Source organism: Hippopotamus amphibius, chromosome 3, assembly GCF_030028045.1.
Source record: "Hippopotamus amphibius kiboko isolate mHipAmp2 chromosome 3, mHipAmp2.hap2, whole genome shotgun sequence".
NCBI lineage: Eukaryota > Metazoa > Chordata > Mammalia > Artiodactyla > Hippopotamidae > Hippopotamus > Hippopotamus amphibius.
This window is the reverse complement of record NC_080188.1, coordinates 64487780-64515348: the sequence shown is the minus strand read 5'-3', so window position 1 is coordinate 64515348 and position 27569 is coordinate 64487780. Positions and strand designations below refer to the sequence as shown.

Genomic DNA, 27569 nt, shown 5'->3' with positions numbered 1-27569 from the left:
TATATGAAAAATAACAGAGAGAAAATAATACGTGTCAAACGCATAGAGTTTGCCATGCTGTGCTTTTAACGAAGTTCAAGAGCCCAGATTATGAGGAAAAGCAGCATATTGCTTTGGAAAGTAATTGATGGGTAAGTTTGGAAGAACTCAGTAGAATGGTATTGCATAATTCTTTAATTTCCCTAGTTCTTTTTTAAAAATTCTTATCAAACCCTAGATTTTAGGGGAAAAAACTACTATGCTAAAATAACATTGAAATAAGATAGTACTTTTGGAATAAATTAGCAATTTAGAGATTAAAGCAAGTTATCAGAAACATATAATCAACTCAAATATGCTGAAGTTAAAAGGATAACTTACACATTTCTTTGGAATTTGAGGTAGATTCCAATAATGTAGATTCTTAAAAGGTCAAAAAAGACTAAATGAAGGTCTTCTAAGTAAAGCATGTTATCAGCATAAAGGCAAGGGAAGTAAGGAAGAGGATGATTAAGAATGGAAATAGAAGTATAATAAAGTCAGAGAAGGAGAAAAGAGCAGGAAAAGGAATAATCAAAACTCGGGAGAAGAGGTCCTGCTCTCTGCACCACCGTTGGCCACCATCATGGCAGCCAGGAGGCTCAGCCACTGCTCCTTCCTTCTTGTCCCACAGGATGTGGTGGTGGTTGGAGAAGAAAACTTCACCACCCCCTGCTACATCCAGCTGGACGCAGAGGCCTGCCACCTCCTCTCCGAGAACCTTGGTACCTACGCCCTGGTCGGGCAGTCCATCACCAAAGCAGCTGCAAAGCGCCTGAAGCTGGCCATCTTCGGGCCACTCTGCTGCTCCTCTCTGGAGTACAGCCTCCGAGTCTACTGTCTGGATGACACTCAGGATGCCCTGAAGGTAAGTGGCTCCAGCCTGATCCGCCCACCTCACACCCAGAGGCAATATGCGTGCATGCGTGCGTGCGTGCGTGCGTGCGTGTGTGTGTGTGTGTGTGTGTGTGTGTACCCAAGTGCGTGAACAGAAGTATTTGGCCCCAAAAGATGCAATTACAAAAACAAATTAGATATTTCTCTGAGGCCATGCTGATGAATAAGCTGTTTCCATTATGTTGATTCCTCCCAAGGGCTACTTTTGTTTACCTTCCTTGATTTTTTCTAATGAAAAATTTAGAAGTGGAAGAATTTGGCATTGAGACCCGTGGAAGGTAAATAATCTGCTTCCATGTTGATCTCAGCTGTGTTCTTCCTATAAAAGGAACTGGCATAATTGCTCACACGCTATGTTCCTCTTGTGTGCTACTTCATTATATGTTTCCCCACTCTTTTTACAAGGACTGTGAGGATGAGGGTTAGCATTGACAACAGGCTGCTGCTTTACAGAATAAATGGGCTTAATTCCTGGTGCTGTTATGGCCATTCATTTTCTCCCATTGGAAGCTTTAAAGGATCTAGTAAGTGCCTCTGAAGAAGTTATGATCTGGAATGAGGAATAAAAGAAGTCTGCAAAGGACTAGGAGGCAAGTCAGAGTGTGACACGGGCCTTAGATGAATGCAGAGTTGTTTGGGAGAAGAACTTCAGAAGGAGGAGGCATCATATTGTTTTGGGAAATCTGAAAAGGAGCTAACATATGAGATTGACCTTAAAAGGAAGGTAGGGTTTGACCAGCAATAATGGGGAAAAACTTAAGATTTCTGGGTGCAGGGAACAGTATGAAGAAACTGAAGTAAGAGGGAACAGTAAATACAGACTCTACACAGCATGTTATTTCTCGAAAGCCGAGAATAATAGATTTATTGGGATGGACCTTGACGACCAGAGAGAGGAGAGGAGATTAAGTTTCTTGAGTTAATGGAAAACCACTGGAGAGATGTACATAGAAGATAGACGTGACTGGAAATACATGTTAGAAATACTAGTCTGACGTCAGTGGAAAGATAGAGTGAAGTTAAGGAAAGTGTGGTAGAGCTGGAGTGAAGACAGAGGAGTTAGAGAAAGGAAATAGGTGTGAAAGGCCCTATTAAGTAACTCTTGCAGGCCCTGGTGACTAACCCTGAATGGGTGAAGCAGAAGATCAAGTCTGCCTCTAAGTAACAGTAGCAAACTCAAGGGCAGGTAGCTCTGGAGTGTGGATATGGTGACTTTGCCTTTGGAATATTGAGTTAGAGGTAATGGGTTAGACATCAGGACAAAGATGCCCAAAGGACAGTTAGAAATATAGGGGTGGCTCTTTGAACCGAGAGCAGATCCTTGAGATAGAGACTCAGGAACCAACTATATAATTTAGATATTTGTCCTCCATGGTGGTTGACAAGAATATCAAGGGGGAGTAGAGAGAGAACATAATAATAAAGATAATAAACATTACTGAGAATTTCCTGTGTGCCAGGCAAGATTCTCAGTATCTTTTTTTTTTAATTTATTTATTTGGTTGCGCCAGGTCTTAGTTGTGGCAGGTAGGCTCCTTAGTTGTGGCCAGTGGACTACTTAGCCGCGGCTTGCTGGCTCCTTAGTTGTGGCATGCAAACTATTATTTGCAGCTCACGGGCTCCTTAGTTGTGGCATGCAAAGTCTTAGTTGTGGATCGCCAGCTCCTTAGTTGTGGCATGTGAACTCTTAGTTGCGGCATGCATGTGGGATCTAGTTACCTGACCAGGGATCCCCTGAGTTGGGAGCTTGGAGTCTTAACCGTTGTGCCATCTGAGAAGTCCCTCGGTATCTTTTCTTAACTCATTCAATCTTCACAACAACCTGTAGGACACCATTGTCCCTATTTTACAGATGTGCAATCCAAGGCACAGAAAGGTTAAGTAGGTTGCTCTAGGTCACACAGCTGTTGAGTGGAGAAAGCAGGCCTCATGTCCCAGCAGCTGGCTGTAGTCTGGGCTCTCAGCTCCTAAAGTGGGGTGCTCAGAGAGCCACGCCCTAGAGCACAGGGACCAGGGGAGCCCTGCCATTGCAAGGGAGGAGGGGGCAGCCAACAGAAGAGCTACAGAAGGAGGAGCACCCAGAGCAGGAAGAGGAGAAGTCGGAGAAAGATGCACCTAGGAAGCCAAGGGAAGAAATGTTTTCCCCTGAAACTCAGGGTATTTCATTCTGGAGTTTCCACACAGAGAATAGTTCTGGGTCATGAAAACTGAGTGGTGCAGGTTGCGTTCCTGCAGGAGATGAGACAGTCAGTCCCTGGATATATTTTTGATGGCTGAGCCTGTAGGAGTTTCTGATGTTAAATAAATGATGTGAACACACAGCTCTAGTGTAAAGCTTAAGGTTATTTCTTTTGTATTCCTTGCAAATGTGATACCTTTTAAGGCACTGTCTGGATAGAAATCATCCTAGGCTTAAATCCTTCTGAGGGAAAACTGTATTTGTAGGCAAGCCATGGGGTCTGATTAAGGCAAATCTTTTTAATAATTCAAAGAAAAATCATTGCAAAAAGCATCTGTAGATCTACATCATATTTGAAGTACCTGATACACATATTTTATATTCACACAAATAGTTCTTGTACTCAGGCACTCTTCACCTTTCTTCTTAACAGACACACGCAAACCCATGCAAAAAAGTAAAATTTTATAAAATAACTTTGATTATGTTAATTAGTGAAAGAGATGCATATGGTCAACACTGAGAAAGACTAACAAACAGGTTTAAGAAGTAAAAACAACCCAAGAGCAGTTTATATCATGGTCAGTGCTTTCCAAATAGACATTTATAAATTCTCAGCATCTGGGGATCCAGCACTTAGCCTGAAAGAAACATGAATAATGGATAAGGCTTTCTTGCACCTCATGACCTTTAAATAATGCAGAAATACCAAAATCCTAGTTATAGGTACACCATCATACCGAAGAGACAGTTAGCAAAGTCCCACCACAACTGCCTCATGCCCATGCTTGAATTGGAACTTGGGGGCCAATTAACTCTGAAAGGCCCTTCGTTACCTAAATTCTGCCTTCTTGGCACCTTGCCTGCTCGTGTTCCCGCCAGCCTCTCTCCCATCGCTCTGCTCCTCTAATCGCTGTTACCCATAAATACCATCCTTTGCATCTCCTCTCCAAATACCTCCTCCTTCAGGCCCACCCCACTCCTCACTCATGCTCCTCCTAAATCCTAAACCGTAGTATCCAGCGCACACAGGAATCAGTTGAGAAACTTTAAAAAAAGACTTGTTTCAGAGTCCCAGCCCAAAGGGTCTGATCTGTTTGGTGTAGGTATCGGGTTTGGTTTTTTGTTTGAGCACCGGCCAGGTTATTCTACTGTGCAACCGAGGTTGAGAACTATTATATTAAACAATTTCAGGGGTCTTTTTGGAACTTTAATCCTACTAAGAACAAACCTTCCTGTATCCTCAGATCATTTTCTCGCCCATTCCTTCCCCTGCTCACATGAACTGCAGCTGGATCTGCCAACTGACATGTATCCCTTACAGTCCCTGCAGTGAGGACCACACCCCTAACTAACCACAAGGCCAAGAGGAAAAGTTCCGATACTTCTCATACCCCTGACCACTTCTGGGGCATCACTCTGCTTCTGGGCTGGCTTTTGGGTTTGTTATTCTTTATTCGGTTACTCTGGTTCATCACCCACTTCAGTTGCTCAGCACAGAGTCCCCTCGGTACAAAACTTCACCCTAGCAGTACCTGCCTTGTGGTCTTTCTTTCCACTCCTTTTACTCCCCTCTTCCTCTCAGAGTCACCTCTTATTCACAGTTCTTTTGCCCAAGTGGATTCTAGTAACCTTCACATCATTCTGCCACCAGTGCGGGTGCACTTCATCCTCAGTAGGAACTGCACCAGGATCTCCACCAGCCAAGATCTCCACCTGTGGAAGCATCTGTCCTTCCATCTCTCTCCCACAAGGTGCACGTAAGCCGTAAGCAGCTCTTTGTTTTAAGGAAGACCTCCCTCAACCATCCCTGGTCTCCTGGTCCGCAAACCTTCATCTGCTCTTAATCGTATCTACAGGGAGCTCACTTCCACTCAGAAATCTCTTGCCATCTGAAGCTGCTGCAGGCTTTTCTAATTTCCATAGCTACATATGACCTCCACTGAACAAGCCCTCTACTACTACTTCCAGGCTGTTGAGTTTCTCTAAAAAAAAATGATAAATTTCTGATTGAATCTATTATACTCTCAACACATCTGCCCTAAGCTGTGGCTCTCCCGCTTCTCCACCGTCTTTTTATGTGTTTTTTCTTGACTCATGAGATTTCACACAGCACTTCTTCCAAGCCTCTCCCACTCTTCCCAAATCTCTGATTGTACCACAGCCCCTTCATGCATTGCAATGACCTAACACCTATGGTACCACTCAAGGGACACTCCCTCGGCTACTGTCCTTTACCTTTCAAACTTTTTATTTCAGCCTCTTCTCACCTAGTCTGGGCTGTGATGAAAAGGAGCTCTACTTCCTTGTTTGGGCCGTAATCCAACTCCTCCACCACCTCTGTCTCCAGCCTAGCAAGTGAGGCCTGAAAGGGGGTCTCCCTAGATTTGATATTTTCTTAGACTTATTGCTGTGTACTGGGGATTCTTTCTAAACTGCAGAAACCCTCACAGAAGGTTGGACAAGGGCAGAGCGGGAAGCTCAGTCAGCACTCATCCTCGGAGGTCAGAACTACACAGTCTGGAGAGCGATTAGAAAAAGCCTGGCCCAATTGTCTGCATCTGAACATACTGAGAATATGAATTCCCACCTTTTATCATGTCCACATGGATGGGGAAAAAATAAAACAAGATACCACATCCGTCAATCTCAGCAACGCTGATGCATGTTTTCATCTTCCTACCCACCTCTTTGAGTTTGGTAGTTTTTATAACAGTTTCCTTGAGCTTTGTTAAACCTGGAAGCAAAAATGGTCACCTGAAACTTAAAAGCTATATTTAGCAACGTAGAAGCATTCATGTTGAATTAGAATGCAGGCAGTAACTGTTGGAGTAAAAGTCAAGGCTGCTGGGAGACAGTGGAATTCTTTGATATACCTTTCAGGTGGGTTTTTTTTTTTTTTTTTCCTGTGCATTTGCTAGAAGGACCAGTGGGAACAATGTGCGAGTTGAGTTCATGTGAAGAGATAAAGGTGCTAAGAATTGTGAGAATAGTTTAGAACCAGTTCTGTTCTCAAAGAGGTCACATCTATTGAAAAGATTGAGTTGGGTATGTCACAGCTTTTCTCTTTACCTCCTCTTCAGGTGAGTAAAGTAATATTGGTATTTTCCTTTCATTGCTTGCAAAGACTTAAATCCTAATATAAATAGACCAGAAATTAATAGAGAACAAGGTTATATTTGGGGTAAGTTTAAAAACACTTCAGGGAGAAACATACATCAGTGTTGATATAAGTAATTTCTGTCCCACTATCCTAGGGGTACAATTAATAAGATTTTCTTTTCCTGATAAAGGGGTTTATACTAAACTCTGAATCTAAAAGAAGAGTTATTTGCATATAATATGGGCAGTCTTATATATCATAACATTCAATGATGTTAATTGAATTTCTGACAAATGGATATGTGATACAAACCAAATGATGTGTACTAGCTTTCTTTATGTAGTTGTTTGGCATGGAAGAGAATCGTCTTTGGATTACTTCAGTTTTCACATACCCTAATCTAGGCTGTAACACAGTAGCTCTGTGAAAGATCATAGTATGTGAAAAGATAAGAGAAAAATGAGAGACATTGGAAATGGAAGTGGGAAGCCTAGTTCAGAAATGCATGATACTCGGTTTCTTGGCTACGTCATAGATAGTCATAGGTAGCCCATTATAAGTTTTATTTCATCCTGAAAGCTGGTGCTTCCCCCACGCTTGTCCTTCTGATGTCCCCTCCATGGCCAGCGGTGACCCTGCTGCACCAAGAACACCTCACACCTGCCTGTTCTGGGCCAACAAAGGCTGACCCTCCATTGGGTTGGCCCTATTTACCGTATCTTTTCTTTCACTTCCCTCAAACCATCTCAAAACTAGTGTGACCTGTGTTTCATATTTTCAGGATCTTGGCCTCTGGAATTAAATGAATACATTCATACACGTAACACATGCATTAGATAGCAACAACAAATGTGTTAAAGATGACAGATGTGTTTTCCCACTCAGTGTATGGAAGGAAGTGTGGTGTCAGAGGAAAGCTTGAGTCAACCTGGCTGACTTGCTTGCTTCTGCCCTCATCAGCGCTGTGGCCCTGGTCATTGAACTTGAGCTCTTAGGGGCGTCATTTGGTCTGCATCAGGGACCCTTAAAAGATTCAAGGAGACTATTGGGAGGTTGGGATACCAAATTGTACACTCTAAATACATGCAGTTTATTGTTAAAAAAAAAAAAAAATTCAAGGAGACTAAAGTCATTAAATTTTCCTGGCACAAAATAGTCACTAGATAATGTTAATTGTGCCTAGGTGGGTGTTTAGATTATAATGGCATTTTGAAGATAATGGCTCAGGGACTATATTAAATCTTAATTGTGATCTAATTGTGGGTGAGTGTCAGGTTTGGTAGCAGGCTGGTTGGTCAGCTATTTAGGGACAGGGTTATTTTTGGTGCCTCTAAATTTACTCCATTATCATCTTCTTGTGAGACTTGGCCCTGGCCCTACCATATATTTTCAAAATGACCTGAAATGTTGAATGTATGTTTTGAGAGAGAGGGAGGAAAGAGAGAAGAGGAAATAGAAGTTGTGGTAGACGGAATAATGACTCCCCTAAGATATCTGCACACCATATTCAGAACCTGTGAAGATGTTACCTTACATGGCAAAGGAGACTTTACAGACATGAGTGCACAGACCTTGAGATGGGGAGATTATCCTGGATGATCAGGGTGGGTTTGATCTAATTACTTTGTGCTTAAAAGTGGGGAACCTTTCCCAGCTATGGGCAAAGGGAGATGTGACCATGGAAGAAGGATCAGAGATGTGCCTTTGTTGGCTCTGAAGAGGGAGGAAGGGCACCATTAGCCAGAGAATGTGGGCAACTCTGGAAGGTGGAAAAGACCAAAGAGCAGATTCTTCCCTAGAGCCTCCAAAAAGGCAGCCTTACCACCACTCAATGTTAGCCCAGGGGGAGCTGTGTCAAACTTCTGGCCCACAGAACTGTAAGGAAACAAATCTACATCATTAAGCTTATGGTAATTTCTTATTACAGAAACAGGAACCTAATACAGAAGTTAAAAAAAAAAAAAAAGTTCAAGGGTGAAAAGAGATACAAGGTGAGTCCAGAAGTTCTAGAACAACCTAAAAAGTCTTATTCCTAACACACAGATGTGCGAGACCATCTTTTCCTTAGAAGTAAGCCCAGAGGTGGACAAGTGGCAGAGCCACTTCCCTGTGTGCTCCCCTTCAGCATTTTGCTTTAAAAGTGTCACAAACCAACCTCACTGGGCAGCTGAAGTGGCAGCTCAGACCAAGCATCCGTGGCGACAGCAGCTGTGGGAGCAGCAGGCAGAGCCCTAGAAATGAGGTGGCTTGATGGGACGTGTTTGCACATGGTCACCCGACTCCACCCTTGTTGTTATTAGGGACGAAGTATGGCAGACAGACTCAGGGGGAGAGCAGAGCACCCCAGCGCGAGCACAGGAAAAGAAAGTAGCGCAGCGAGGCCAGGCGCCTGCGACGATGACCCGAGCAGGTGGCAGAGGCCGGCTGACAGTCAGATGTTCCCACAGCCGGCTCTGCAGCCCGAGGCCGGAAGAGGAGGCAGCCCGCGGGGAGCTGAGCTTGGTGTCGCGGGAAAGCTGGCGGGGAACTGGAGAGAAGGATGGCCCTGTCCCTTTGGCCTCTGCTTTGGAAGAGGGCAGGCTCACGGCTGTGAGAGCGACAGCGGAGATGAGATAGCCTCTAGCAGAGAGAAGTTCCTCATCCCCAGATGACAAGGGCAGGTTCCAACACAGGATTAAAGAGTGAATACGAGCAAAGCAGTTTCTATAAAACCCGATGGGAGACGTGATTTTTTTTTTAAACACCAGGCAGCACAGTCCTTGAGGGTTGGTCTTTTGAGGTTTCATACGTGTGGCACGCTGAACATCTGCCGGTTGTTCTTTGTGCCTGGAGAGCCCTGAGTCCGCGTGGCAGAATCGTGGTGAAGGTGGGGCACGGGTCTCCACCTGCAGAACTCGCTCGGCCCTCCGCGCTCAGTCCAGCGCCCGCCCCGTGCCGCGCGTGGAGCGAGGGCCCCTCTCTGTGGGGCGGTACCGCCAAACCAAACAGAAGACTCTGCTGTGCAAGGCTGTCTGCGGCCCCACGTGCTGCCCTGAGTGCTCGTGCCCTGCGCGGAACTCGTCGTGGTGTCCCCACAAGAGCTGCGTCCACCTGCCCAGGTTCCAGGCACTGCCCCCCAAGTCCCTCGGTAGCAGTGGATACAGCGGATTCAGGGCTCTGTGCTTCTGTCAAGAATAAAGACTGTGCGGACAAGTCACATCAAGACAATACCAAGAAAGAAACAGCACAAAATGAAGCAGAGCCTTGATTTAACCTCCTCTTCCAGAAGAGGTTTCAATGTGCTATAGGGGATTTAAGTTTCATCATTTGTGTCTTCCATTCTGTAGCCGATAAACTTTCTAAGAAGAGGAGGAGAGTGATAGGAGAGTTATTGGAGGGAATACAAGAGAGGGAGAAGCTAAAGGCTTGATAACCCAGAAATTGGATTGGATTCCTAAGAAAGTGGAGGCTATAAAACAAACGCCTTCAAGGAAGAAGGCACAATTCAAGGCAGTGGTGTGAGAGGAGGAGGCGAGGGGGACAGGAGCACGAGGGTGAGCACAGAGCGTGGAGGACAAAGCCGGGGCCCCAGCACCTCACACAGTTCCTGGCGCACGGTCACTGCTTTGCACTCAGAGAGACTTGTCACATTCCTGAACCTGTGCTTCAGGCATCTCGGTGTAGGCAGCCCTGTCACTCGGGGGTGCGTGTGTGCGCCTGCCTTGAGGCTGCAATTGCCCCCGCTGGGAAGGACCCAGAGGAGGAGGAGGAACAGGGGTGGCAGTGGAGGCAGGCATGGTCTAGCCCAGCAGTAACGCAGAGTGAAGAACGCGGGCTTAGGAGCCCAGAGGGTAGGAGTTGCAGGGCTCCTCCCACGCGCCATAACAGGGGCAGATCCTATCTTCACAGAGCCCGGGAGAGCTGGGCACCGGCCAGAGGTGCTCCCTTCATACGCACAGGCCTTTAAAACAGCTTGGATTTATTGTGGCTCTTAAGTGGCCAGCGCTAATGGCTTGGCATGGATCATGTCTTGGTTTAATTGGTTATTGTGAAAGCTGCTTGTTTCTCCTGTGGAATCCCTTGTCCCTGCCTTTCGGAACAGTCCCTCACAGGCTCCCTGAATCAATACAGCCCTTACTCAGGGCCTGTGTTGGGGCGGCCGCCACACTGGGAAGCAGCCGTCCCGTGGGATTGCCCAGATCCTGGCGGGCTCCGCCTCTGATGCACAGGCCTGCTCCCTGCAGCATGGGGTGTTTTCCCATGGGAGGACGGGCTGGAGACATTTCTGTTGGTAACTGACCCCCGCGAGAGTCTTTCAAGGTTATGTTGGAGGGGTGGAGATAGAACTGACAAAGGCAGGCAGAAAGTGACCCCTTCTGTAGAAGCAGAGCCCACACAAGGCACTGAGACAGCGGTGCTGCCGGGAGGAATGACAGCCTTTGCAGAGGAAGGTGACATTTATATTTCTGAGAACAAAGAGCTAGATGATCCTAATTCCTATTATGGCATTTCTTTCCAAAGTCACGGTATTTTTCTTAAATCTTCCTAAATCTTTTGACCTTAAATATATTTTGTTCCTATCCTGTTTTAAGGTGTAAAATATCCTAACCTTTGGATGCAAAAGCACCTGTCTTAGAGCTGAGCACACTGTGTGGGCTTATGGGTTTATATGTTGGTCTCCCCACAACTGAGGTTTGTGAGTGTGGTTTGAAGCCAGGACAGAGGCTGACTTTGTGTGTCCCAGATCCTGGCAGGCATGTTGAATGAATGCTCCCAGGAAGATTAAGGAGAGGAAAGCATGTAACTCTAAAGCTATATCTTATTGATTCACACATGTGTTATTTTTGTGTTGTTACTTCTCTGTATCACGTATAATAACCACAATGATTTCATGCAGACGGAATTCAGAGAATCAAGCTTTTTAAAATATGTGACATTAACTTTCAGCTATAAAATATCTGAAATTATGGTACTTTAACAATATGGAACAAAACCCTGATTAGCCTATCAAGTGGGCTTGCTTCTTCTGTTTTCCGGTGTAAAGTATCTATGTGGGATTCGCTGTACATGGCAAGTCATCTCCACCTCATGTGTGGCTTTAGATGATTTTAGTTTCCAAGAAGGTATTTTATTTACTGATCGTAATATCTTTAATTCATACTTCAATGTTTTTAATTTACACGTTGGTTATTGTCCTCTCCTTTCTTTTGTTGCGTTTCCTTGAAGTTGAACATCCTGGGTGTAATGATACCAGTTGCTACTTTTCAAAAAAACATGTTAAATTTAAGTTTGGTAACGATTCTTCTTACTGAATCATTTATTCCTGGGCTGATTTCTCCCAAAGCACTAGTGGAGGAACAGCTGCCTAGCCAGCAGTCTCTAAAATGGACTTCATAGACCCTAGGCCAATGAGATTTTGGGGGCAAAAATAGACAATATTAGGACTTCTCTGTCTATTCATCTTAGCTCATACTTTTAACCTTGGGTGTATTTTATAATATATTAACATACTAATGTATTAATACAGGTATATGATTTATGAAGAAACAAACGAAACACATGCTTGGTTTTTTGACTGATGGCATGTGCACCCAAATATGTTTAGAGACCTTGCTCCAAGCATGGATGCATCCTGGTGGGCAGTCCGTCTTTCACCAGGGTTCCTGTCCAACTGAACAGGATAGAAAGGTCAGGTTCCTCCCCGCTGTGGGCAGCAGCTTTGTGTCACTCCTGGTTAGCGGAGAGATGGAGAAATTAAGAATATAGAGAGAGTGTGTTCTCTGGCACCATGTTCTTTAAAATGGCATTTTGATACTTTCTCTCAGAAAAGAGCTTGAGCCAACCCAGTCTCTTTCCTCACTGGGAGCACTCTGTACCATGACTTTCGAGGTCAGTACTGAAGAAGCCAAGGACTGAGCCTTCTTCTTGGGCTGCCTCCTACCCAGACTTTGCACTCAAAAATGTGGTACTGGATTCGATTTCTTGACCTCAAGGTCATGGCCAATAGGCAGTTTAGGTCTTTTGCGATGGTCCTCCCTGCCAAGAAAACTGATCATGTTCTCCATCTCCTCTGGCAGTCTGTGTTGATTGTAGGAATGGGGTGTGGATCATATATTGTTGGGTACAATTATCTCCCGGAATACAATGCATCTTCTTTTAGACATCCCAGGGAGATAATTTGGACATAATGAAGATCTATAGTAATCAGATAATTACTATCGATTGCTCTTTAGATGTCTTGATGAGGTAATTAGGGTGTACTGGAAAGAAGCTAGAACTGATTGATTGGCATGACTGTAATCTCAAAGATTTCTAATTACGTTTCTTTTCTTCTAATGGCTTATAAACAAACATCATTTTGGCTTTAGAATTTGTCAGGTGCCAGGTTCACTGGGAACATCAGCTTTCTCTGTTATGCTAACTAGACACCAAACATGATCAAGGTAAGCTCATTACGCCTTCCTGCTGAAGCAGAAGAAACTGCAGTTAACCCTCACTTTTCTTCTCCGATCTTCATTTCCACGTGGCCAGATTCTCGTCAAAGAACAGAGCGTGAAGTGTTGTGGGAGGGCGTTCCATGAGAAGCGTATGCGACTCTGGGCTGGGTAGATCCAGAGGCCTGCAGGAGACCCTCAGAGCCTGCTGAGCTGCAGGCACAGCAGAGCCAGGGCACAGTGACACGACGTATGTGTCGGGGTGGCAGACTGGCTGGCTGGTGGCTGGCTAAGTGCTCGGGCTCCTGTCACAAGTAATAGCTACTCATCCGCCAACAAGGTTGAATATTCTCAACGTCAGTGCTCTCAAGCAGCTGGACGCCGCCCGTCTCTCTGTCAATGTGCTATTGCCTCATCTCTTCCATTACACACTAATTAGAGGAGTCCCTGCCTGAGACCACATTCCCCGTTACGCTAATAATCCCTACACCTTATAGGACCTTTCAGCAGCTTGCATTGTGCAGAAGAGTGGCCTGACTCAAAAATGATGGATGCTAAGAACCACTAAAGGAGCAGTTTGAAATGAGCTGTTTCCATCTAATCAATGATGTTGGTAAGCTCTGCACTGTGACCATCTATCTGTTGCAGGAGTGGTTCCCTCTACATGCGTGTGGAATAGCCCGAGTGATCACTTGTGTTATTAAACCCCATGCTTGCAACTGCAGTCTCACCAAAGAAGAAAATCATATTTTGTTTTTATATTGTTATAAAATCCATTATTTTCCTAAACCCCTTTGGAAAAAAGGTCATAAATGTTTGCACATTTGTGTCACTATAACTTTTAAACCATGAGAGGAACAAAATGCATAGGGATGGTTCACACAGCAGAGGAGACCCAGGATATTTGTTCATTGATAACTTATGCTTTGTTGGTGTTTGGATAACGGCAGCTGTGGTTGGAAATGCTTCATTAACTCCCGTTAACTAGCTTGAGGAGTGGAAGTAGGTATAGAGTTTATCTTCATGTTATATCTGTATAGCATAAGTAAAGTTTACATAGCAAACATTTTAATCATGCGTCTTGAAAAATGAGGTGGTTTTTTAAAAAATTTAATCTATTTAGATCAATATTGGGTGCTGAAAAATCCTAATCTGTATCAATATACTTTCCTCTAATAGAATATTTAATGGGAATATTTTAATTTTTTGATAACTGGGAATTGTGCAATGGATAATTTTAAGCAAAACTTTTACTTCTGTAGGTAAAGAAACTAAAAAAGTGCCTAAAACACATTGCAGGCTTTTATTTGTTAGCTGGTATTAACTTATCTAAGATATGGTTTGTTTTCTAGTTATTTGAAAATCTACTTATGTATTTGTTTATATTTCTACCTGTTTTTTTCCTTTATTGGGGATTCTTCCATTTTAGGTTCTTATTGTTATTTCCCTGTATTTGATTAAATATCCCACTTGTCCATCAGGAAGTGCGGACTGTACCAAGTGTACCCCACAACAGTGTCGTGTGGCTTGCTGACACAGTCCATGGTTGGTAAGAGCCAGTCTTGTGCAAACGGCCAGGGCCTCAGTTGGAGGGTCTTGAGACTGCAGGATGGAGGTCATGTGTTGCACAGTGAGGTGTGGGGCAGGGGGGCAGAATGAGGAAGCATACTGCGGAAGTGATGCCAGTCATTCATCTGCTTTTGGTTTGGGGCGTGTCATTGCAGGAAGTGTTGCAGCTCGAAAGACAGATGGGAGGACAGCTCCTAGAAGAACCTAAGGCTCTTCACTTTAAAGGCAGCACCCACAACCTGCGCCTGTCCATTCATGATGTCGCCCATTCCCTTTGGAAGAGCAAACTGCTGGCCAAATATCAGGTAAGGTTCCCAAGCTGAACTAAAGGCTTGGCGACATCTCCAAGAGGACTAGAAAGATTTAGACAGAAGATATTCCCTTCCTTGAACATAATCCTACCTTAATCCTCGCTTCTCCAGTATAGTTTGGGGTTATTTAGGATTTTCTGAAAAATACTCTAGACATACTGGAGGAAATTCTTTTTTCTGATTTCTCTTTCAGATAAGTGTACTGTCATTGTTTTACTTTTAGTAAATAAGACTTCCAGGGCCACCGCATCTATTCATTTTCAGAGTAATAATATTGAATTGGTAAAACTCGCTTCAGATGCATTCATAGAAAGAAGAACACTGTTCTCCCATGTGACACAAATTAGGCTTCAGCCTGGCTAGGAAATGCCTTTACGTTGAAAACTTAGAAGGAACCTCTGCTTGAAAACTGAAATAGCAAGTAAAAATAAAACCTGGTCAGGATTTTATTAAATAACAGCATAAAAATACTGTTCCCAAGTCCCACTGTAAGTAGCTGTGTGTGGGAAGAACAAGACTCTCCGGAGGTCCTCACCGCCTCCTCCATCAGCCAGCCCAAGCTCTCAGGAGCCTGTGCGACAGGACCTCTAGCCTCAGACCCATCCTAGGAGCTGCACACACCCTTAGATGAGCAGTGAGTCCCTGTCTACATGCATGCAAATCCAGTCCCACACCCTGTGCTGCAGCTGCACTAGTTGTGATTTCCTGATGTAAGTCAATGGACATACTAGAAGGGATGAAGGAAGGATTTTCAGCTGCATTCTTACTCTCAGATGTCTGGTACTTACACATAAACTGTGGGAAACAAACCTACTCGTTCACTAACAGTCTCGAACTTTGATGGGGGTGCGTGCCAGACTCTTCTGTGTAGCTCAGCACTTGATTGAGAGATCGGCTTTGACTTTCCTATTAAATCTCTTCTTTTGCTTTCTTCTTTCTCTGATTTTGCAGCTGCCACAAAAGTCCACAAATCTTCCTCTTTTATGAACAATGTCTTTTGTGCAACAGTAATGGAAAATACTGTTTGTATAATAATGATAATCTGATATTAGTTCAAGCTAAGCCTGGCGGAGTTCTCACCATCTGCCAGCCTCTCGGGCACTTTGATTAATCTCATTTAACCCCCTCCATTCAGGTACTCTCTTGCTTAGGTACAGTCTTTCACAGATGAGGAAACTGAGGAAAGGTTAAGTAACTTGCCCCAAATCACCAAGTAAGCAAGGAGAAGGCGTCTCATTTGTACTGAATTTGTCTCCAGAGCCTGTGTTCTTAACCAGTATGTTCTCCCATTTTGTATCAACCTTTTCTTTCATTTGTTGAAAAAAAAAGATTCTCGGATGGGCTCTGTGAGGTGATCTAGACTCACAGACAATTGTGTCTGTTAGGGGCTTGGTGCTTTTTTAGGCCAAGAACTTTTCTATGGCAGCTAATCAAGCCTCCGGGTTCCAACTTGTAGTGGGTCATACCTTTCCCTGCCCTGTGCAGAGGGAGGGCGTAGGCATGAAAGGGAACTGGGTCAGCGCATCATCCTTCACACTTTCTTTGCTTTTCTCCAGGATACCATGGCAGGGATTCCTTTTAATGGGCAGTGACTGGAGTGTGTAGGTTTTATTCGGAGGATTGTCTAAACCTTAAGAAAAAAAATCAGACAATGGCTTTTTTGTAAATGACAGAGACGTGGCAGGCTGGTTGGATATATGGATTCCGGGGCTAATTCCCTAGGTTCAGATCTCAACTCTGCCACTTACTAGCTGTGGGACTTTGAGTGAGTTATTTAACATCTCTGGGCCTCAGTGTTTTCCAACTGGAAAGGGGGTTGGGACGTACTTGTGCATGGACCTATCGTGAGGATTAACCAACACGTGCAGCACTGAGACGCGTACTCAGCAGCACAGTGTCTGACGTCTGCTTTTACTGTGAGTCCCTCACTTGCGGCTCACCCTTTTATATGCTTCAGGAAATTCCTTTCTACCATATCTGGAGTGGGTCTCAGAGAAACCTCCACTGCACGTTCACTCTGGAAAGATTTAGCCTGAACACAGTGGAGCTGGTCTGCAAACTCTGTGTGCGGCAGGTGGAGGGAGAAGGGCAGATCTTCCAGCTAAACTGCACCGTGTCCGAGGTAAGAGGCGCTCGTCGGTCTCGGACCCGAGGAGGGACCGACCGCGGGGAGGGGCCGTCGGGGATAAAGTATCTCAGCGTGGGAAGTCCTGAAAAGCTCTCTGGAGGGCCTGCTTGTTCACAGGATAGTATTTTTAATGAAGTCAGGGAGCTAAAACTATATAAAAGTGTAATAGAGGATACTTTTCAAAAAACAAGACTTTTATAGTATTTATATATGTTTATAGTATGAATTTAAGGGTCTGAACTTTTCACACAGAGCTGAACTTCAACCATGAGGTTCAATTTAAGTAGCGGCACATACAGCAGCTTTCCCAAAGCATCCCCACTGTCCCCCGCTCCCAGCATCCTCCGCCCCTCCGCCGCTGCTTCTGCTTCCTTCCTCGGGAACTTGCCTGCCTTAGCCTGACCGGGCGTCGCCTGCCCGTTGGGATGGAGGAAATGATGGGCCTCTGCCCGCCCCCTCCTTTTGCTTCCTTTCCTTTTTTTCTCCGCGTTGAAAGGCAAAATCTCTTGGTCTGCTTGCTCTCTTATACATCCTCCTCCAAATAGATGTCCGTCTCCCCAGGGTGGGCGAGACGGTCCAGAAATAGAAGCGAAATCTTCACATTTCTCCGCTAGAGCCCATCACACTGCCTTTCCTCCCGGTGATCCTCTCTCCCTTCAGGTGGGATCTTTGAAATGTCTGTATCTCAGAAGTAACAGTCATCACTGCTGTTTAAAACGTCTCTGGGTGGAAAGAAGGGGTGCTCGTGACCTTATCGGTTACCTGGGACCCTGAGGCTTAGAGTCAGACTCATGGAGACCCCTTCCGGCTGGAGGGACAAAAGGAAGAGGCCAGGGAGAAAGGGAGGGGCAGCACCTTCCAGGGCCTGTGGAGCTGAGCTTGGTGCTTTTTGAGCCGCAGCACAGAACTGTCATGTTTTAGAACTACAGCAGGACGGTATGTGATTTAAAAGACTCCTTCTCCCTCACTGTTTCATGCAGTGACAAATGAAATGTCACCATGTTCGGCGTGTCTCACGCCACATGTTGTATTTAAAGACTGTCTTCCTTAGCAAACTGAGGAGGGAAGCACGTCAGCCTGGATGCCACCGCATCCTTCTTTCCCACAGCCTGCCGAGCTGCGGGCATCATTTCCTCCCTCAGTTTCATGAGACTTTTGACTCATAAACAACGTTAGTCACAGACCTTGGTGACATTCATAAGGCATGATCTCGGTGTCAGGGCGCCATGGCAACCGCCGGGCCTTTCGCTGTGCGGGCCTATCTCCCGGGCCCACAGCACCACCCCTGCTGGCTCGGGAGGGTGTTTTCACTTTCCAGGCCCAGCAGGTCTGCAAAGTTCAATAACCACCCAGCTCCAGTGACAACAAAGGCTGCGGAATTTTGGAGGGGGGCGAGGAGGTCTGCTCCTTTGATGCTTGCTCTCTGTTCAGCGTTGAGCGTTTGCTGTGTGATGAAAAGGTGGATCAGCTGCAGCCACAAGTGAAAGACCGCTGTTCAGGGCTCTCCCCCTGCCAGGCCCGCCACCCCTCGCAGAGGAGACAGTGTCGCATAGCGTGATCACAGTTCAAGGACTTTCTTTCTTGTGCCAACAGAGAGGAAAGATGATTTCTTTTGCAAGCTGGTGGCAGTCAGCTCAGAGAGGCCAACCCTTCCGTCTCCTCAGAGGCCTGTGACAGACAAGCACACGTAACAGAGTGGGGGGCAGAAATGCCTGAGCCAGCTGACTGGGGATGAGGGGGGCACGCTGTTGCTTTTCCTTCTGGGTCACTGAGCCCCACGGTTGTTGTCAGCATTTGAATGCAGTGCATGCAGCCCGCCGAGCGGGGAGAGTGGGGCTGGTACTGATGTTGGGAGCCAGGCTCTGCGCTCCTGAACAATGAGCTCTGGAGGGCCCTGAGACCGGGATCCTCATCAAAAGCTCGAGGAGGGGTCCCCTGTGACGGACAAGCCATAGCCAACCAGAGAAAAGGCTCCACTGGTGGTGTCTGTCTTCTGGACAGGGCTGCTCCCTCGGGTCACACGGCAAGCTGGCGGGTGGGCTGGGGTTGCCGTTCCAGCGTCTCATCTCCGAGAAAGAGCGGACTTTCCAGGAATGTGCTGCACCGCCCCCAGCCCCGCCACTCTGGGTTTCCCCGGTGCTCATTTCTAAAGCCACGTGGCCATGGGCCTGTCCAGTCAGGCACAGGACCTGCTGCCCCCCAGGGAGACCAGGCTGTGCTTGACATAGACCGAGGTGATGTCAAGAGCTGAACGGTTCCTCTTTGGGCGCCTTGGCCAGAGATTCTTTACCTAGAGATAAAGCCTTTAGTCTCACAGAGATGAAGTTTAAGAATAAAAATGCCTAGAAGAATTAAAAGTATGAGGATCAATGAATGCCAGAATGTAAATGAGGATAAAAGGTTTTTTCTTAGAGGGACAGGGGAGGTAATAAGGGGGAAGCCGCCCACCACCACCAAGAAAAGAAAAAGTAGAGATGAGAGAGAAACGTCCGTCTCCTAAGGACGTTTAGTTTTAACTGCAGGATAGACAAAGACGTCACAACCCTGTTAACTGTTGACACACGGCATGTCCGTGCACACCAAGAACAATATTAAAAATGTACGAAGCCTCGCTCTGCTGTAGCCGTCCTATTTCCCTCTTCTGTTTTCTATAACCTGTTCAAAAAGGACCCTTGGGAAAATCTAGTTTTTCTAAGTGACTTCAGGAAGAGTCAGGATACAGGAATGAAAGTTATTTCTTCTGTGGAGTGTTAAACACGTGTGCCCTAGCAGCTGTTTGGTTAATGGTAAAAAAAAAAATCATATGTTTAACTAAGGGAATCATAACATCAAAGACAGATGGTACCAATATCATAAACAATTATTGTAATACGCGTTCTGTGAGAGTAAACTCTACTTTTACCTGGAAGTAAAGGAAGAACTAATAGCAACAGAAATTACTAGATGAAATTTAAATGTAAATATATATGTATTTTTCTTTTGCTTCTAAGGCTGTTGTCAGCCATCTGATAAGAGAGACCAGAAATTATGCCCTGTTGGGCCTGTTTCATCCACAAGGAAATAAACAGGCACAGCAGTCACGCGTGGAGACTCAGGGTTGAAGGCCCATGTAAAGTGCTGACGGTTCTTTATTCACCAAGAAAAAGAGGACCACGTGGATGTGTGAGCAAGCCTTCCTGAGAGGCATGCCTGCCTTTACCTTCAGTACTGAACAGTGAGAAGAGCCTACCTTTAGCCACCTTTAGTTGGAAGGAAGCTGAGCACTACTCTGCAGGGTGGGCTTCTATTAGGAACTGGCTTACATCCTCTTTCTCTACCAGAAAACATGCTCTCTCTCTCTTCCACAAATATGAGTTGAGTAGCTTCCATATGCAGGGCACTGCCCTGAGGGTCATAGAAGTTCTGAGGATGACAAAAATATTCTGCATCTCTAAGAAATTTGGGAAATCCAAGGAAGTCACCTGTAAATACAAGCAGCGTGCATAACAAGGCAGCGCATGAGGAGGGCAGGAGCCGCGGGACGTGCTCTAGGAGGGCCCCAGGTGGGTGGCTTTGGGTGGGCTTGCTCAGGCAACATGCTTTTCGGTCCAGGCTTCGAGGGGTTTGCCCCACCGTGGTTAAGGGAAAGGCTAGAGGAACTATCTCGGGTACATCCTTAAGAAAGGCACTAGGCACAGTGAACGGTGCAGTCTGAGGAGAGCGAGCCATGCCACAAGGCACCCGGAAGAAGGCGGGGGCCCGGCTGTGCCAGGTGGAGGGCGCACACGGGCACCCCCTCCCTGGCAGGCCCGGCCCTACAGGTTTTGGGCATCCCTGGGGCTTCAGACCAGCTGACTAGGCAGTTCCTGCAAGTACCCCTCATGGCCTCATGAGGAGGCGGGAGTCCGTGTTGTCGGAGAGCCGTTTAACATTTACTAGAGAAAGCAGGAGCTGAGCCTGGCAGAAGGGCAGCAGGGAGCTGGTTTGGCCCATGTTGAGAACATCTAGGGCCCGGAGTCAGCGCTATGCCAAGCAGACCGCCGCCCCTCACCCTCCACTGCTGCTCAGGGTGGATTTCCTTCTAGGCCCCACTCTTATAGCCCAAACAAGGAGCAAGCAGGACTTCAAAGCGGGCGATAGCGCTAAGGTGTGACATAAGGTGTGAGTTTTCTACGCCTCTGCCCCCCCCCCCCCCCGCCGCCCCCGATTTTATACCTGATAGAAGTGTTGGCCACTTGGGTTCAGATATTCCCAACATAAACCCATTGAGAAACACCAACACGTGCCTTCAGCCCTCTCTTCTAGTCCCCTTTGTTTAGGCCCTTTGCCCTTGAGGTCAAGAGCTCTCTGTCCTCGTGGTCCCTTGGAATGAGCTCTACACCCAGTGCAGGGACTCCACCTCCCATTTGTTGCTTCTGTATTTCATACCAGTCTTTTAAGGCCTGGTATGTGCTGGAGTTAACATGAAAGACGCCAGTGGAATCCTTGGAGACTCAGCTGGCCAAGCGTTGGGTTCTGAAGCCAAATATTGTGATCACAGCCAACACTGCTGTGTGTTCTATGGCAAAAAAATTTGTTTTGCTCTAACATGTGCTCCAGAGCCCCCAGCCAGACCCTGTGCGATTGCACGAGACTCACAGTGAGCCTTGGCTACTGATCCCAGAACGCACAGCAGGCGGCAGGCAGCGGCCCCGCAGTGCAGGAGCAGCAGGGTTTGGGAGGCTCTGGGTGGCAGGAGCACAGACCTCTGGGTGGAGCGCTCCACCAGACCGCGAGACTTCCTGATGGCTGGAACTGCATGTGGCTGCTTTACCCTCCAGCAACTAATTATGTTCACCACAGAGTTACCTGCTCTGAAAGAGAGAGAGATGACATTTAAAGTAGATTAAGTGGATTTTCTTTTATTGCTTTAACAGTTCCCAGGCAACATTTGCTTTCGCTTTTCCAACCAGCAGAAGTGATCAGAAAATGATTAGAGTTTCTCCTGAAGATGAATTTCAGATTTTGTATTTGTGCTGTTTTATGAGCTGAAACTATCTTAAGAGCCAATCTATGGTTTTTTCCTACTAAAATTGACTTCTTAAAAAATAAGGGTGTACAGCAATTGGTGGATTCTGTTAGCAGGTTGCCCTAAGGCAGTGTGCTGTGTTCACCATTTTCTCTTTAAAAAATTGGTTTTAATTTGATATTATTTAGAGGAGAGCTGTGTTCCATTTCATTCAACGAAAGCGGAACAAAGCCACCTCCTACAGAGGTTAGAGGGAGAACGTACTCGAACATTTGCACAGGGCATTCCCCTCAGGGTCAGATTCTAGAAGCTCAGATCTAGATCAGTTCATTCTCAAAGAACTGCCCTTTTGAACATTTCTCTTCCCCTGAAATCTAAACCTTCAGGAGTATTGATATTCCCTTGCTCATCCTGGAGAGTCTCATTAGAAAAGCTGTAATTGAATTACACCCGAGCTTTCCAGCTAGCCCTGTTCTTAAACCCATAAACCCAAAGCTGTGCAAAATCAGCTCAAAATGTACCTCTTCCTCTCAGCCAGGTTACAGAGAATCACAGCTTTCAAGCGAGAAAGAAGCCATTCTCACTAAGAAGAATACTCATTCTCTTATCATTTAAAGCAAGGCATTATGTTGATTGGTTCAATAAGGATTGCTTTTGTCTTCAGAAATAATGCTGTGTTGTTCCCCTGTCTGAACTACAGGAACCTACTGGCATCGATTTGCCTCTGCTGGATCCAGCAAGCACCATCACCACCATGACGGGGCCCAGTGCTTTCAGCATCCCTCCCCCTATCCGGCAGAAGCTCTGTAGCAGCCTGGACGCCCCACAGACGAGGGGTCATGACTGGAGGATGCTGGCCCATAAGCTAAACCTGGACAGGTGGGCATGGCTAGGCTTCAAGACTAGTTCCTGTCAGACACAGGGCTCCAGGACTGATAACTATTAGACATAATAGGTTTTTTTGCACAGGCAACATTCTTTTTTTCCCATCTGTACACTTAGTTACTTTTCATTTTGCCAAGTGTATTAAGCTCCCACCTTGTATCTTGCACCATGGTCTTGCAAACACATTGCTGAAAGACATCCTGGCCTACCTGACATTTGTAAGTATCAGGTTTTGTGATCCACTTCCCAAAGCCGATGGGCTAAATCCCCCTAAGTAATATATCCATTCATTCATTATTGTTCCTCACCTCCTGTTGAGCAGGACCTAATGCTAGATGGGTAATTAACATGCTAAACACAGCATTGCTATTAAGGTGTGAAGAGACCTCAGGAGCCTGTTCTTTGTAGAATGTTGCCGTCACTACCAAGCAAAAGGCATGGCACGATCTGTCAAAGAAGATCAGAGCCTGGGCTGGAAAGAAAACATAAGTCTCTTGGTTTCCTGTTTAGGATGTGACCCATAGACATCGCATCTCTTAAATTATCCTACTCAGAGCTGAGGTTAACAAAGTGAAGCATCACGTCTCCTGTCTGGGGCTGACCTAATTAAGTATGGGCTAGTTATTCAGAACAGCTCACTGCAAGCCACAGTTTCTCAAGTGGGACCAGTTATACTTACAGAAATGCAGAAACAAAAATGCATAGTAAAAAATGAAAGGAAAATAGGTCCAGAAATCAAGCCATTCAGCACATTTTCCCATTACCAATTACAGGTACTTGAATTACTTTGCCACCAAATCAAGTCCAACTGGCGTCATCCTGGATCTTTGGGAAGCACAGAACTTCCCAGATGGAAACCTGAGCGTGCTGGCAGCTGTCTTGGAGGAAATGGGAAGACATGAAACAGTAGTGTCGTTAGCAGCAGAAGGGCAGTATTGACCCAGGCTGGGGGTAAAGTGGAGGAGGAGAGTCGCAGGCAGTCTGTGGCCATCCAGGGGCTCAGAGCTGAGGAGGAACCCCAGTCTAGACCAATGAGCTCCACAGGCAAGACGGCAGCGGGAGAGAGAAGGAAAACAGACACGACTACCAATATACATGCCCACTCTACTCGGACATCATCACAGGAGTTAAGAACAATTGTACACATGTGTATCTTGAATTTAGAAATCAACCTAATTTTCCTCTTAGTTGGGCTGTATGCTGTGTGGTACAGGATCTTAGTTTCCTAGGAAACGCTTTTTATTGCTATCCAGATATATGGATAAACTTTCTTAACAAACCCAATTTCTACAAACGTTGTTTACATCAAATTGGACAGGGATGCAGACACTGTCCATGGCTCGTTCTATTTTTGTTTAAATCATTTGAAGTTGAAGCTGTGGACGGTTTGCTGTGTCTCTCTCAGATTAGTAATTTACAGAGAAATCATAGGCTTTTCCTACAAATCGTGTGCATCAAGTGTCTCAGATAATCCTCCCATCAGTGTTCTGTTTTTAGAACTTGTAGAACCAGTGTTACTGTTTGTATCAGGGAAGTGGAGAATCTTAAGTGTAAAGGAGAAATAGCTAAGACTTCCTTATTCCTTGAGGGCACCCCTCTCATGCCCTCGGGGAATAAAGCTGTAGCATCCCAGGGAAGACAGGGATTCACGTTCAGCCACACAAACAAGCATTTCTTCACAACATGTGTGTTTGTAATACTCAACTTGAAGTGGTTTTTTTTTTTTTTTTAAAAAAAAGGTATTATCATCATCATTATTATTGATGAGTATTTACAAGTATTCTAGTAAAAGGATTTTCTTTTAACTTGTTTTTGTTAGCAGTGCTGTTAGTATTTAGCTATTGACCTGACCTGGCTGGGCACCTTCTCATAACCAGGTGATCACTGGTTTAATTAAACAGGCATTGCTTCCTTGACCTTTTATCTTTCTTCCATCATTCTGCCTGGAAAGGTGATAAATGCTCACTGACTTTGTCAGTCTGTTCTTTGCGTTTGCTCAGGCAGCCCTCTCAGTCTTGTCGTGAGAAGCATTCTCAATTCAAGCTCACTCAGTATTGTGGTCACACGGCCCCACGTGCCTCCCGTCTACCTTGGAAGCAGTGTGGTTGAAGGAGTGGCCTCTGAGCTGGAAATTAGGAAACCAGTTCTCATTCTGGGCTTGTCATTGTCTAGCTGTGCTACCTTGGGAGAGTCATTTATCCTCACTGGACCTCAGTTTCCTCACCTGTAAAATAAAGGGGTGGGATTAGATCAGCTCAAGGTTCTAAAGTAGCTCGACTTCCACTGTGATGCCTCCAGTCTCCTTCATCAGTATGAAGACCACAATGGACGCTGACCTGGATCGTTTAAAGATTCACCTAGTCTTTTGCCCAGGCTACATTATGCCATTCAAATAGTTCCTGCTTGGAAGATAATTATTCTAACCTGTAACATATTTGTTATGCTTTCAAGTCTTGCCTTTTTGTCACTGCATCATGCTGTTCACCCAGAGATGGCATCCCTTTATTATCACTTTCTTTCCTCTCTTGGGACCAGTTGCCTTCCTGACTAGTTGCAAATTATGTTCTATTATTGTCTTGGTCAAAGCTTTTTTAATTAAAAAAAATTTTAACTGAAAAATAGTCAGTCAACAGACTACTTTGTGTAAACGGTGATATTTCCTTAGGACCATTGCAGGCTCTTTGTCGTAACACAGGGACTCCATTCAGCAGGTGGGGAGTAAAGAGTCAACAGCCCAGGAGCCAAACCAAGACTGAACAACAAGCACCTGTGCATGTGAGTCAGAACTTTCAAAACAAGGCTCTGGCTGACCTTTGGGCTGGAGGTATCCCAGATGCTGACCGGATTTGAATTAGAAATAATTTTATACCTTTTTCCCCTTCTTTCTACATATATTTCTTCTGACTATTTCTGTAACTTTCTGATATTCCTAGGTTTCTCCATCCTCATCGTTGAGAAACTAGTGATACCTTGGTAGGGAGCTTTTTCTTTCCTGCCTTTTATTTCGTATCTTCTGTTTTAGATACATGTTCCAAAATCTGTTTCTCTCAGACCATCCCCTGTACCATATATAAAAATATATTACACTTATTGTGAAAGGGAAAGATTGCACTAATAAATCAGTTCAGTGGATAACGCTTATACCAATGCATCTCTGACCAAAAGATAGATAGTAAAATTATATTCTACATTTTAAAAAATTGATAGTTTTTTAAAAAGAGGAGGAGGAAAGAGAGCTATTGTCCATTGCTGCATCTTAAAATAACGTCTCAAGATTACTCACCATTACTGGTCTGGGTGGCTGTCACCTATAGAAGTCAAGAACTAGAAAACTGATGTCTAATGAAAAACAGAAAGGAGCAAATATGAAGTATCCAGATAAGTCAATTCCAAAACTCACCCAAAAAAGTCATCAACACAGAACTATAGAACATAGCAGGAACTATGGGCTTTTGGGTTCACTTCAGGGGCTTTATGGGTTTTGGTTCAACATCTCAGCACCGGAAACAGGAAGAGCAGTTGATCCCCCTGTAAGTGAGGTACTCATCTGTCATAGACCCTGTCATGTTCTCCATCAGGTGAAAGGCAACTTCCATATGTACCGCACACCATTTACATCAAATAATTCTCACTGCAAATTCTCATTTCCTTCTTTTGGGGAGTGAAGTAATTAATAGCTGTTAGATTGCTCTCAAACTCAGAAGGTCCAGACTCAGAACGGTTCAGTACTTAGGGAGCCACCTCATCAGCCTTCCCATAACACGTCCTGCCTGTCATTCCTAGGGCTTCTATGTAGGTTGTGAGGAAAGACTGGTTTACTTCATGTGGAAGGGGGGAAAAAACATCTATCACTTGTGCATGGTGCCATCTAGTGGTGGATAACACAGTCTCCCCTGAGTCTAACAGAAAAACTCAGGAAACGTTTGACAAAGGGAGGATACTTGCTTGCAGCATCTACAGGACCTTTATGAGAAACAGACATGGGGAAATCTTCACTGCAAGTGTAGTTTTCTTTTTCTCACATTTTTTCACTTAAATTACCCATATCAAAAAGTACATGTCATTACGAGCCTTGAGCGTTCATCCCTAGCTCATCCATACACATGTCTCAAGGTGGGTTTTGCTTATAGAAATAATAGAAATGCATAAAAGCCTGTACAAAAGAGATTCTGAAGCGTTGTCATTTCTTAATATTTCTATTTTTCATTGGGCTTTTTATGTTTTAAATCTTACTAATATTTATTTTTGAAGATGTAAGGAGCATCCACTTAGAACTAAGTCCTATATGCAAATGAAAATACTCTGTCTAATGAAGTGAAAACTGTGGTTGTTAACCAAGGAGAAGCAATTAGCTTTCTTCTGGATTTGGGGATCTAAAGGCAGAGGTTTCATCCTGTTTTCATTTTCCTCTCACCAAATTCATTCAAACTTCCTTTAAGTGAGCTGGAAGGAATGGAAGCTAGATTCAGAATTGATAACTGGGCACAAGGTGGTGCCGACCATGTAACACCAAGGTGCTCACAGCCAGCAGCCTTTTCATGAACAACATGAACACCAACGTGGATACTCACCTCAGTTACCCAGAAGAATCCCCACTGTCACAGAAGCAACGTAAGCTCGTCCGGGGCAGGCCAATATTTGGGGTGAGATGTCCATTGCTAAACTGCATCGCCATCAGCCATTTTTATGTGTACTCTTATTTTGTAGATTTTAACCTCCCAACTTTCAAATAGTAGAACTATTCTTCAGGAAGAAGTCATGGCGACTGAGTTCAGGACACTCTAGAAACTATACCGTCAGTAATATACTTTTTAAAGGTATTTCTCCTATGAGATATCATACAAGTAAACATTCCAATAGTAGAATTGAGATTTTTTTTTTTTAACTTCTGGAGAGGAGCAGGCAGGGCTCTTGCTTATGTATCCCTAAGTGTGTCTCTGTCGGGGACACAGCAGCTGTGCTCCTGGTCCACTTACTCCTCTGTCTCTGTCATTAATGTTTGAGGAAGGGAGTGGTAGATGATCACTGTCTCCCCAGAATTCACAGCCTTTGCCACCACAAGATCTGCCCCCGTGAGGT

The 27569-nt window shown here is 45.2% G+C and overlaps 1 protein-coding gene across 1 annotated transcript in view; it reads left to right on the top strand.

The window, feature by feature from the left end:
- UNC5C (unc-5 netrin receptor C) overlaps positions 1 to 25109 on the top strand; it is a 377961-nt gene extending 352852 nt beyond the window's left edge. Inside the window, exons 12-16 of the mRNA XM_057727431.1 lie at positions 653 to 886; positions 14335 to 14484; positions 16448 to 16612; positions 22306 to 22484; positions 23264 to 25109. Coding sequence (XP_057583414.1) covers positions 653 to 886; positions 14335 to 14484; positions 16448 to 16612; positions 22306 to 22484; positions 23264 to 23429 — 894 coding nt within the window. The 3' untranslated portion in view covers positions 23430 to 25109. The remainder of the gene's footprint in view (positions 1 to 652; positions 887 to 14334; positions 14485 to 16447; positions 16613 to 22305; positions 22485 to 23263) is intronic.
- The last annotated feature ends 2460 nt before the right edge of the window (positions 25110 to 27569 follow it).